Here is a 13,046-nt window from a genome sequence, read left to right as displayed (position 1 = left end):
TGCCATGATTTAAAAAGTAACGCAAAAGTAATGTAATGCATTACCTTCCATAAAAAGTGATGTATTAGTTACTTTTTTAGGGAGTAACGGATTATTGTAATGCATTACTTTTAAAAGTAACTTCCCCAACATTGAATATCAGTGTAAATAGTAATAAACGCAATTAATAATTTCAAGGGAGTAATTGACATTTATGATCGACAATTTTATAATTGTGCAGTCACAATATAAGAAGATCTAGCATATAACAAGGGATCTCAAATATGAGAAGACGAGCTTAATAACTCTGCCAACACCAAAGTGTGTGTGTCTGTGTTCAAATCAGCTCATTTGTGTATGAAAACATGGGACTGTAAAATGACCCCCAGGAAATGCCAGGTCTGCTATCCTTTATTATGCATTGCTAATGGCAGTGACTGTGAGCTGCACCCAACATGACGCTCTGATTGCTTCATACACACGAGTGTGTCCCATTAACAGGTCAACTAAATGTCATTAACACAAGTATGCAAAGTACACCATAACAATAGAATTTATCTTCAAGGGATAGTTCACCCCCAAATTTTGTCAAATCACCTTCATGTTATTACACATTTGTATAACTTCCAAGAATAGGTTATTTCTAGAGTGTTTTAACCGTTTTTGCCACAATGCTGGAAGAATTGTTTATTTTTGGGCTGAACAATCCATTCAAGACAAGCTCCACCATGAGTTGTTTACAACTAATATGATTATATAATCGTCCACCTCAGGCACAAATTGATGCCTTCTTAATTTTCCTTGGTATTAATATTCCTGCAAGTGTTGGTGTGTTTCTGCTAGAGGCTGTAAAGATGTTATTCACCCCAATATGGTTTTCTCACAACTTCTTAAGACTTTCTCATGCTGTGACTTCGGCCTGGCCACAACCCTAAATCTTGCTGAGTCATACTGTCCAATTATATTGGCTTAAGAGTTGAAACATTGCATGGCACATGCAGAAGCTGATTCATGTTCATTTTAGAGAGTCAATAACTACGTGTAAGAAATCAGCATGCAGCCTGTGCTGCGTTTGATTAGCTGAGACAACCTTTGTGAACTGAGGATCACGTCTGTTGGTCCAGAAGACTTAATCAGCTATAAATATAGCTTACGTCCTCCAAACACCAAAATGGAACTAATCCTAGGCTTCTTATTCCCTAACTAACACTACATTCAAGCGATCCAGCACATGAGGATCTACACAAGACTGCATTGACTTGAGGTGAAGCAAGTACATTTCTGATTTTGAACTTTGTGTGATATGAAAAGTATGTGTTGTTACTGTTGGACGCACAAAGTTTGAAGTAAGAAAGCAAAGCTTATGCAAAAGGGAGAGGAGACAGCCAGACTGTGGATTGGCAGATTTATTTATTTGATGCTGTCTGCCTGTTAATAGAAGCTGACAAATAAAGCCATGCTTGGAGATTGAGAGGGGAGACATAAAGTCGTCCAAAGGCTTGAGAAAAGCAAACAGAGTGAGAGAAAAGGGCTCGAAAGTTGGAACTTTTTAATAAAAACCATGCATATTGAGTTTAAATAAAAGCAGATCTGTCTGCAGGTTTGCTCAGTGTCTGTTCTTGTTCTTTAATAATAAAACTGTTCACAGATGTGGCCCATCTTCATTTGACATGACTAAGAAACACAGCAGCACACAGCGAGAAAACAAAACTCACTCTTACTTAGTACAAAGCACCTCAGATATAAAAAAAAAAGTTAGTTTCTCAAAACTTTTTGCACTTTTCCCCCTCATAACCCCATCAGTAAGGCTCAAGTATTCATTTATTGGCACCAAACCATAAATATGTGTATTTTAACTCATACTTCAGTGAAATAATAAAAATCATCTCAATATTGTTTTGATTAGCTGAGTCGGAGACCTGGGCAAGTACAACTAGATGTGTCAAACTGCACTAAAACCAATTTTGAGATATAGGGTTATATATAAAGCAACAAAAATGGTAAATGTCAAGATGATTTACAACTAAATCTGTGGTGTAATCACACAAATGCCCAATGTGGTCATGAACAGATCTATGACAGGAAACTAGGAAATAGAAACCAAAAAACACATCTAATTTTATAATAAAGTCACCTCCATTTTCCCGTGAGAATCACAAAGACCCACAGAGGCAAAAAAAGAAAGAATGCAGTGCTAAACGACCACCCATTTTACACTTTAAAGATGTTCAGATATGTTGTGCTAACTGCTAAATGCTAACATCTGATCTACAGCTCAAAATAATGGATGTTACATGCCATTGTTTTGTCTCATAACCTCTTCCCATATGGGAAATATCATCACAATGTGAATTTTAAACCACAGCAGTATCTCTAAAAATACAGTGTAGACCTATTTGGCCGATAATGAAAGAGAGAAAGAGAACTATCAATAGTGCGTGTTAATATTAAGCATTGATAATTGCTGTAAAAGTTTCTGAGGCCTGTGTTGTGTTTTATGTGACTCTGCACAGATTTTGCTTAAATTTAGCCACAGCTTTCTGTAGCTAGCAATAAAGAACAGCGTTTACTGTCATACACTAGCTTATTGCTAATTTTTATGCCAATTACAGTTACTCAGCACTAATCTAGTTCAAATGCTGGAAAACTCCAACACAAAATGCTAAAACTAATCAGTCCCAGGACCATGTAAAACACATTTTATCCATGCTAGTCAACAATACCACAAAAAATACCTTACATCTGAACCTCATCATGGCACCATTTTGGACTCTTAGGCTCTCTGTGTCAACTTCCTGTTCATTTTCATCACAAATTAGTAAAACTTCAAAAGTATACTTCTAAAATGTTGCATCACACAAGAGGAAGTGACTCAAATGGTCTTGTATGAGAGAGTGAGCTTTTGATTATACTTGCTGCAAATGGCAAACACGCCTGTTGCATCTTGAAAAGGGGTAACCAATAACCGTAACCAGGTTTCAAACATCAGAGCGTGTCAACCCTCAATTCCTTCCTGCCTGAAAATGTCTGAAATTACAAAAATAGAGCAAAACAAGCCACCTTTGAAGACATGATTTTAGAAAAGTGTCCTCTCGGGCAGCCATGAGACTCTCCCTTCCCCCTTTTGGCACTGTTGAAGTGCTCCATTGCTCTTGGTTCCATTGTTATCAGAGGGGCAGTGAAGCTGAGACACACGCAAAGCCCATGGGATAAAAAAAGAGATTCTTACCTTCTCTCATTCACAAAGCTCTGTCCACTCCGCTTTCCCTACTAAAGACCCCGCGGCCCACACCAGACAGTCCGCAACTGTGATGTACCTCAAGACTTGTCCCTAAACTTCTGCTTTGTGCTCTGTGTAACTGCCCATGCACTTCTCCCCCTCTCTCAGTGTGTCTCTCCCTCGCTATGGAGAAAAAGCGCAGGGGTAACGGCTAAAGCTGCTCATGCTCATTCACATGCAGATCGCCAAGAAGCTTCCACTAATCCAAAAGAGGACTTCTCCCATCCACCCTTCCTCCTCCCCCTGCATCTCTCTCAAACTCATTTGCACACTAGTAAGGCTGCTGTCAGTCGCCCGGCCCAGGCTCCCCTGCTGACCACACAATGAGAAAAATACGTAATTGACCCATAAAATCAATTAGGAGAATTTTTAGTGCTTCTTTGAATAGTTGGCATCCACAGACTCGCTCATCTGAGAGAAAAAGAAAAGCAAATCGCAGTTACTCGTTCAGTGCTGGTAATAATAAGTGCCTGTCTTTGCTGTCACGCTGGGCTGTTTAGGCTGTGGATTGCTGTTAAAAGACGTGAAAATGGTCAGTCAGATGTGAGTGGTTTTTATTCTGACAACGAGCTGGTAGTTTACCATTTACAGAAAAAGCAGCATGGATACATATTATTAGTGCACAGCAAGCCAGATATCACTGGTTAAAAACATTGGTATGTTTTCATTTGAACAGTTATAATTTTAGCTGTTCTTCAAAAACTATACACAGATTTTAATAAAATGGATTTAATGGAAAACCATGTGTGAACTTGAAGGGACAGTTCACTCAAAAATGAAAATTCTGTCATTTTCGAACCTTTAGGTTATTTCAACATTGTAAAAAAAAAAAAATCATCAATCATAAAAGTAGTTTGTATGATCCTAGCAGTATATTCAAGTCTTCAAGAGCAATATTTTATAATGGCCAGATTGAAATGTAAGCTGTCCTTTATTTATAATCCAGTTGGTTTTTAAACACTGCGACCTGATCGTTGAGTCAGGGGGATGGATTTGAGGAGAACATTTTGCAATAAATGAATCATTAAGGCCAAATGGGAAATGAAGCAAATGATTCACTGAAAATATTACTCAAAAGAATGATTTGTTTATCCCAACTTCTCAAATTCTAGTCTTTTGCCTCACACCAAACTATCTTACAGCTTGGAATGCTTAGATACTTTTTTTTTTTTTTTTTACCTTGACATCCTCTGTCCCTATTCACTATTATTGAACTGAAAAGAGTGGCAATAATATTCTTACAAAAATAAATAAATAAATAATAATAATAATAATAAAAACCCTTTACATTTGAATGAAGAAAGTGACACAGGTTTGAAACGACATGGGCAGATAATAACAGAATTGATTTTTTTGGGTGAACTATCTCTTTAAGGACTCCCCTCCAGATCTGTTCAAACGTGAGGAGGTAAAGCATCTCTGCACAGTTTCACTGAGGAAGTGTGTTTTTCTCACTCTCGAACTGTCATTCTGACTTATCACAAAATCTAAGTGTTTAGTCTTTATGCTCTCCATAAAATGAAGTCCACCTCATATAAATTAAAGTCAAGGAGACCGCTGAATACACCCATGTAAGGATGGGCCTTTTTCAAAACAGCTAGCCATGAGAGAGTGTGAAAATGCCTTTGACTGAAAGAAAGTGTGTGTGTGTGTGTGTGCAGGTCAAACCCATGCTGAGACGCTGTGAGCATGGTTTTATGTTTGAATCACAATAATGTTCCTTTGTTTGACATTCAATAGACGGCTGATGTATCATAGTGAGGCCCCAAAACAACACACTCACACTTCCCCTCATAACACACCAGCCAATGACAAAACCACAACATGTTTCTACAGCTCAATACAACAAATAGGCCTATTGCAAACCATAACCAGTTGCATTCGACAAATGACAGCTAGTAAGTAGATTACACAAACTAGAAACATTCCAGCAGAGACATTGGTATAGTAAAATATTAACAGAAATCAGTCTTTTACCTTAACAGATAAGTGGGATCCTGGAGCAGCTGCCCTGCCCCATGTGCTGTCAGAGAGAGAATTGCGAACTGTTCAGGATGTCAGTTACGAGAATGTGTGAGTCTAACACGCCTGTGTGTGTGTGTGTGTGAGGGTGTGTCATAGCATAACCACAGACAGCACTCCGAGGGTGATGCATTTCCTTGCCTTTGGGCCTCTCTCTTCCTGGTTGTATTTTAACTAGTTTTATGCCACACAAAAGAAAAGGAGTTCCTCAAGCTCTGTTATCGCCATGGTTACCTAAATAAGAGTGTTTCTCAAGAGTGGGATGGATGTTTATCCATTTTCCTTATGTCATCAGCGCAAGTCTCTGTTAAAATCCCACCCTTGAGATACGAGGAAATGTCTTTCACAATCCCAGACAGGTAAAGTAGAAAAATGGAAATGCAATCCTTGTGAATAGAATACAATATGCTGGGATGCGTGAATGGAAATCCGGTACGAAATGAACTAAGAGAAGCCGTGGAAGCTTCCAGAAAGAGCAAATTCCCATCCTACAGTGTCTAACCTCACACACACACACATATATACACTTGTGCCTGCAGCATATCACCACACGGCGCATCTCTGCTGTTTTGGGAATTCTCTCGTCACCGCTGACAGGAAAAAGCATTTTGATTAATGTGGCAATCGGAAGATGACCTTTGCATGCGGCGAGAGCTGTCTATTTTACATTCAATATTTAATCATTTGATAAAGTATAGAACAAGCCCAATGACAGCAATTCATCACTTTCATCTAAAAGCCTTTCGCAAAGCTCCGAGCCACATGCAGGGTCTGTATGCTCGGCTGCGTCTACAGCTAATTAACTGACTGCGGTTTGTTAATGGAGTTTCCTACAAAGTGCTCTCCACTGCCACATTGTTCTGGTCATTCCAGGTCATTATCTGATGACTAATACATCTTCCTCTATTCGAGTCCACACACTCTGGAAATCTATGTATGATAAGATACACTTAAAATAATTCTGGGCCACTGCATGACAAGGATTGCTTACTGAGAGATAGTTCACCCAAAACTGTGTACTCACTCTTGTGTCATTCCAAACCTGTATGGATTTTATTCCTCTGAGCTTTTTTGAAGATATTTTGAAAACTGTCTTTGACCATATAATGAAAGTCGATAGGGTCCAAAACAACACTGTATGGACGAGTTTCAACTTTGTAACAACATGAGAGTGAATATTTAATAAATTACATTTCTGACTGAGCTATTCCTTTAAATTCATAAACCATTTGGTGGTACAAACATAGAGGTTGTCTAAACAGATGTTGATTTTTACGGATGTTGATATGGTTGAGTAAAAAGGCAAGATAGGAAGAGGAAGAGAGGGGGAGGAAGTGTGCGTTTGCTGTGCCACAAGGGACAGTGAATTGCCACTAAATGTCTCCATTACTGCTCCTCTTTAATAAAAAGCACATGTACGCACAGATGCTGTCAGTTCATTCATACTGTTGCCAGGGTAACCTCCCCAAAGAGACTGGAAGTATCGGGTTACTATGAAGATGTGTCGCCACACACCGTGAGAAAGCTGCTGGTCTTTACTCCAGCTTTTGCTTGTGTGGGATTCAAGGGGTTAATTCAATTAAAGCATCTTAACCTCATCCTAATCCAAGCAAACTTAAAAGGACATGGCAGACGAAAGAGAAGGACTCTGAAGTTTGACCCCATCCTCTGGTGCGTTCTCAGTGTCTTCCACACATAGTGGGAGGGACAGGTGAGGACAGAGCGAGAGGACAATGGCCAACTGCCGGACATCTGTTAGAGCGCCTTCTAAACTGAGCTGATGCACAGCTGGATTTTCTACTGAGAATTACCAGAAGAGAAAAGTATTACAGAACAACAAGTTTCTACCAAATGTGAACTGGGCCCTTAAAAAGTTCCTTTAGTTTGCATCTATATAATGGGATTAAAATACATTTCTGCATTAGATGCTCTCCTTGATACTACAAACCCAATAACAAAAAAGTTGTGACACTGTACAAATTGTGAGTAAAAAAAGGAATGGAATAATGTACAAATCTCGTAAACTTATATTTAATTCACAATAGAATATAGATAACATATCAATTCACGAGTTCACATCTACGTATATTAATACCGTAAGTTTATGCGTATTTGGCGTGCTGTCCGGGTGGAGGGCTCCGAGCTCGGGATGTGGCCCGAACCCAGAGTACTCCCCCCGGTTGTGGTAAGAGTAGATGGATCTATAAGTGAGGAGAAATGGGGTGGAGGAGGGATGCTGAAAACTGTCAATGAACAGAGATAGGTTCTGCTGTTATTTATACCTTGTCATGAGTTGATTACTGATTGGTCTCCACTTGTGTTAATCAGGTTAATGAACTGCGACTGTTCCTCCCGAACTTTGTTATAAAACAGCATATGTTGAAAGTGAGACATGTTGGAATGCCATGCCAAATATTGGCTCATTTTGGATTTCATGAGAGCTACACATTCCAAAAAAGTTGGGACAGGTAGCAATAAGAGGCCTGAAAAGTTAAATGTACATATAAGAAACAGTTTGAGGACCAATTTTTCTAGAAAACACTGTCGATGAACACAATTCACTGCGCCTTTCGCCGTTGCTAGCTAAAACTCTATAAGGTCAAAAAGGAAGCCATATCTAAACATGATCCAGATGTGCAGTTGTTTTCTCTGGGCCAAGGCTTATTTAAACTGGGACGCCATGTCATCCGGACTAAAGAAGACAAGGACAACCCAAGTTGTTATCAGCACTCAGTTCAGAAGCCTCCATCTCTGATGGTATGGGGTTGCATGAGTGCGTATGGCATGGGCAGCTTACACATCTGGAAAGGCACCATCAATGCTGAAAGGTATATCCACGTTCTAGAACAATATATGTCTTCAATATATGTATCGTTCTAGAACAATACATCGTCTTTTTCAGGAAAGACCTTGCATTTTCCATCATGACAATGCCAGATCACATACTGCATCAATTACAACATCATGGCTGTGTAGAAGGAGGATACGGGTACTGAAATGGCCAGCCTGCAGTCCAGATCTTTCACCCACAGAAAACATTTGGTGCATCATAAAGACCTAAGACAGTTGAGCAACTAGAAGCCTGTATAAGACAAGAATGGGACAACATTCCTATTCCTAAACTTGAGCCACGTGTCTCCTCAGTCCCCAGACGTTTGCAGACTGTTATAAAAAGAAGAGGGGACACCACGCAGTGGTAAACATGGCCTTGTCCCAACTTTTTTGAGATGTGTTGATGCCATGAAATTTACAATCAACTTATTTTCCCCTTAAAATGATACATTTTCTCAGTTTAAACATTTGATATGTCATCTATGTTGTATTTTGAATAAAATATTTAAATTTGAAACTTCCACATCATTACATTCTGTTTTTATTCACAATTTGTACAGTGTCCCAACTTTTTTGGAATCGGGTTTTTACAAATATATAAAGGTAAATTCATTGTAATGTTACATCTTATATAAACTAAACTTAACCTAAAACTAAACTAAACTAAACTAAAAACTAGCTCGTTAACAAACCAACTAAATACAAACCAACTAAATAAACATCAAACTGACTAGTCAAAAAACTAAACAACTAACTAACCAGCTAACAAAAAAAAAACATCTAAGCACAAACCAACTGACTAATTATACAGCCTTGACCAAAAGTTTTGAGAATGGCACAAATATAAAGTCTCCTGCCTCAGTTGTTATAATTGTAATTTGCATATACTCCAGAATGTTATGAAGAGCGATCAGATGAATTGCAATTGCATTTCAGCCTTGCCACAAAAAGACCAGATGACATCATACCAGTAGCCACTTTTCCACTGTTGGGCCAGTGCGAGCGAGTGCTTTAAACGGGCTGTGCAGTGTTAATAGCCTCGGACATGTAGCACTGGGACCAAAAAAGCCCTGTGCTTCAACCGCCGGGCCAGAAGCTCCGCTTCGCTTCACTAAAACCCCCCTTTACCTGCCTCTTAGAAACAATGTCTCACAACCACATAATTTCACCAACAAAGGGAAGTTATCAGAAAACGAATAAGAAATAAGTCACTGGAACTAGCGCGGTCACAAAATTAACATGATAAAAGAAAGCTGTTTGTTTGCATGCTTTGTTAAATTTAAATCCAAAAGCATGGATGTTTTACTTTAATAAGTGATACAGTAACAATATAAAAACTCCAGAATCAAGGGAAAAAGGAGGCGGAAACCTGCGGACCTTTAAATCAAAACTTTAATGATAAAATAAACACCAAACAGTGCGCTAGGCCCTCACGGACGACTGATGAACTATTCTCTCATTAACACAGGTGAGAGTGTTGATGAGGACAATGCTGGAGATTACTCTGTCATCCTAATTGAGTTAGAATAACAGAATGGAAGCTTTAAAAGGAGGGTGTTGCTTGAAATCCTTGTTATTCCTCTGTTAACCATGGTTACCTGCAAGGAAACATGTGCAGTCATCATTGCTTTGCACAAAAAGCGATTCACATGGCAAGGATAATGTTGCTAGTAAGATAGCTCCTAAATCAACAATTAATCAGATCATCAAGAACTTCAAGGGGAAAGGGGCAATTGCTGTGAATAAGGCTCCAGGGCACTAAAGAAAGTCCAGCAAGCGCCAGGACCATATCCTAAATTTGATTCTGCAGCAGGATCGGGGAACCACAAGTGCAGAGCTTGCTCAGGATTGGCAGCAGGCAGGTGTGAACGCATCTGCACGCACAGTGAGGTGAAAACTTTTGGAGGATTGCCTGGTGTCAAGCAGGGCAGCAAAGAAGCCACTTCTCTCAGGGACAGATTGATATTCTGCACAAGGTGCAGGGATTGGACTGCTGAGGACTGGGGTAAAATCTTTTTTCTCTGTTGAATCCCGTTTCATACTGTTTTGGGCATCTGGGAAAAAAGCTTAAAAAAGTGATAACTAAAGTTCACACTACAAGATTTTAAGTTAACAAACTCGCCGACGTTTCGGGCTGTGATCGGGGGAAAATCAGCAGGTGATTGAAGCTCACCAACCTTTACGTGGGAACTACTCAACAACATGTCAAAGAGGCCCATTGACGCATCGCAAACACCAAATGAATATCTAGCATGCTGAATATCTGGAATGGTCGGCCGACTCGACATCACATCTTTTCAGGTGTCTCGACAAGCTACAGCCAATGAGAGAGCAAGGCATGTGTTGAGGTCAGTGGAAGAAAAACAGCAGCAGCAACATAGCTTTAAGAAATGTTGGGAGACAAGAAATGGAGAATTCTTTTTTCACAACAGATCATCACGCAAACTTATTTGTTTAAAGTGTTTGCAAACCAAATGTTATTGCACTCTTGTTTATATAGCAGTACGTTTAAATGAAAAATGCGCACAATACACTACTTTTGAATGCATTATTAATTTTGTGCATAACAATGCAATTAATCACAGGTAATCGTGCGATTAATCACGATTCAAAAATGTAATCGTTGCAAGCACTTTACTATACTTAAGTATACCATAGTAACACCTGACAAAAAGATCTAAAAACACTAAAGCAGCAGACAATGTGAAAATTAATATTTGTGTAATTCTCAGAACGTTTGGCCATGGCTGTACATCAAACTGACTAACCAACAAACTTAACTACTTAACTAAACTAACAAACTAAATAGCTTACTACCAAAACAAACAAAGTACGAACCAACTGACTTACTAAGCATCAAATTGACTAAACAACAAACTAAACTAGCTAGTGCACAAACAAACTACAAACAAACTAAATATAAACCAACTAAGCTTCAGATTGACTAACCAACAAACTAAACAGCTAAACTAACTAGCTAACTAACAAACCAACTAAGTACAAACTAACTAACTAAACATCAAACAGACTAACCAGCAAACTAAACTAACTACCCCGCCAACCTACCAACTAAATCTAAACCAACTAACTAAACATAAAATTGACTAACCAACATACTAAAGAACTAAACTAACAAACTTACTAGCCATTTAATAAACCAACTGACCAACTATACATCAAACTGATTAACCAACTAATCTAAACTACACTAAGCAAACAACCAACTAAATAAAAATAACCAGTTAACTTACTAACTGGTTTAAATTAATAATAAATAAAGGGACAGGACAGACCCCATAATGATCTGTGTTGGGCTACTAACTAACTAATAAGAACTAAACTAAACTTAGCTAAGCACATTGGTTTGAATCATGGTTTGGTCAGGCATTTTAACAATTTAGCTCGATATACTAACTACCAACAAACCAACTCACTAACTACACATCAGACTGACTAACCAACTAATTTAAACGAAAAAATAAACAAAGCAACTAACTTAATACTACCTATCAGCCTACTTACATATCAATCATCTATCAGTCTGCAGCAAGTCATTTTCTATCAAATAAAGTAAGTGAAATAGTTCAACATCATTTGTTCCAGTGGTCAGAATAGAAGCTGTCATTGTTTGACAGTCTCCTGTTAATCTGAGGTGGTAAATATATGCTCCACACCTCCACATTGTGCCGCTTTGAGGTAAACAAATGCTTCCAAGTAACAGCCGGTGATTAAGCTTAATAAGGATGACAAAGTCAACTTACCATCAACAGTGCCCAAAGAGCCGAGTCGTGTCCTGCCCTGACAGCTGCTGCTCCTGATAGGACACGGTTTCCAAAACTAGCAAAAACGATTGCATACAGTACAAGCGCACAATGCACAAAACCGCCCTCACACACTTCTCTTTTTTCACTTTCTATTTTGCTTTCTTTGCATTAACCGTTCACTCTTGGATTCTTGCCAAGAGGATGTATTTAGGAGAAAAACACACACAGACACACACACACACACACACGATCAGCAATCACTTTCATATTCTCTCCCTCTGTATTTGTGTTTGTTTAATGGCCTGTAATAGTATTAGTTGTGCTATCATCCTTCAGTCATTATAGCATACCCAATGACATTAAGAAAACCATCAATAAACACAAGGTGTCTCTATAATTATTCCTGCCTGCTCCCTTGAGTAACTTAATCACTATGATAATATAATAGCTGCATCTTTAGCACTGGTTCAAGACGGCACAGCATGTTGGTGTCACAATGGCTGAGTGTGTTTTCACAACATATGTGGATCTACAGAGCCTCGTTTCATTTTCAGGGCAGGATGCAGTTGTTATTAGGGAGGGATGACTCTTCCAGGAAGCCTTGTCATGCTGTCCAAGAGGAAATCACCTTTCCCCTTTCCCCCTCATCCGGGCTGGGGAAAATGTGGGTCCAGAAGGCTTAGAACTTTGACCTTCTACACTAGATCTACAACACAATGTTTTGGCTTCACAGATTAAACATTTCCAATGTGATTTTGGGCTTTTGAATTATTTAAGGTGATTTTTTGTAACACATAAAGCAACTTAATAGGAATTTTTCCTATTAAGTTGCTTTATGTGTTACAAAAAAATCACCTTAAATAATTCAAAAGCCAATCAGTAACCTAATAAAGGCAGTTTTATTTAATACGGAGCAAGTTGCATTATGGAGGTGCCCATGTTAAAATCACATAACGCTTGTTGAATTAATCACTACCGAATGCAAAAAGTTTTTTTTTATATATTTCCACCTACAAATAAGTGTTATTTTATATAAATATCCAGTAATGTCTGCAAACGTGGAATTGGTTTGAAAAAGGGAAGTGTCACAGACATCCTATTTTTACTAAAGTCTTCAAGAAAAATCTGAAATGGAGTGTATTTACGCAACTCTTCATTGGAATCTATGC

At 38.6% G+C, this 13,046-nt stretch overlaps 1 protein-coding gene across 4 annotated transcripts in view; it reads right to left on the bottom strand.

Annotated features, from left to right (window-relative positions):
- The window catches only part of LOC113046993 (neuronal-specific septin-3-like), a 64,606-nt gene that overhangs the window by 22,872 nt on the left and 28,688 nt on the right, over positions 1 to 13,046 (bottom strand). Inside the window, exon 1 of one of the 4 annotated variants that reach the window (XM_026208205.1) lies at positions 11,875 to 12,012. The exons of 1 other annotated variant lie outside the window; for it this stretch is intronic. Coding sequence is in view for 1 of the 3 variants with exons in the window: in XM_026208202.1 (XP_026063987.1) it covers positions 3,209 to 3,218 (10 nt within the window). In the remaining 2 variants the exon portion in view is untranslated. Of the gene's footprint in view, positions 1 to 3,208; positions 3,446 to 5,236; positions 5,361 to 11,874; positions 12,013 to 13,046 lie in introns of those variants that run through there. 2 more of the 4 variants (XM_026208204.1, XM_026208202.1) reach the window with 2 other exon arrangements.

This window comes from Carassius auratus, chromosome 28 (assembly GCF_003368295.1).
Source record: "Carassius auratus strain Wakin chromosome 28, ASM336829v1, whole genome shotgun sequence".
Lineage (NCBI taxonomy): Eukaryota > Metazoa > Chordata > Actinopteri > Cypriniformes > Cyprinidae > Carassius > Carassius auratus.
The sequence above is the reverse complement of the archived record's forward strand: the minus strand, read 5'-3'. Positions and strand labels throughout refer to the sequence as shown.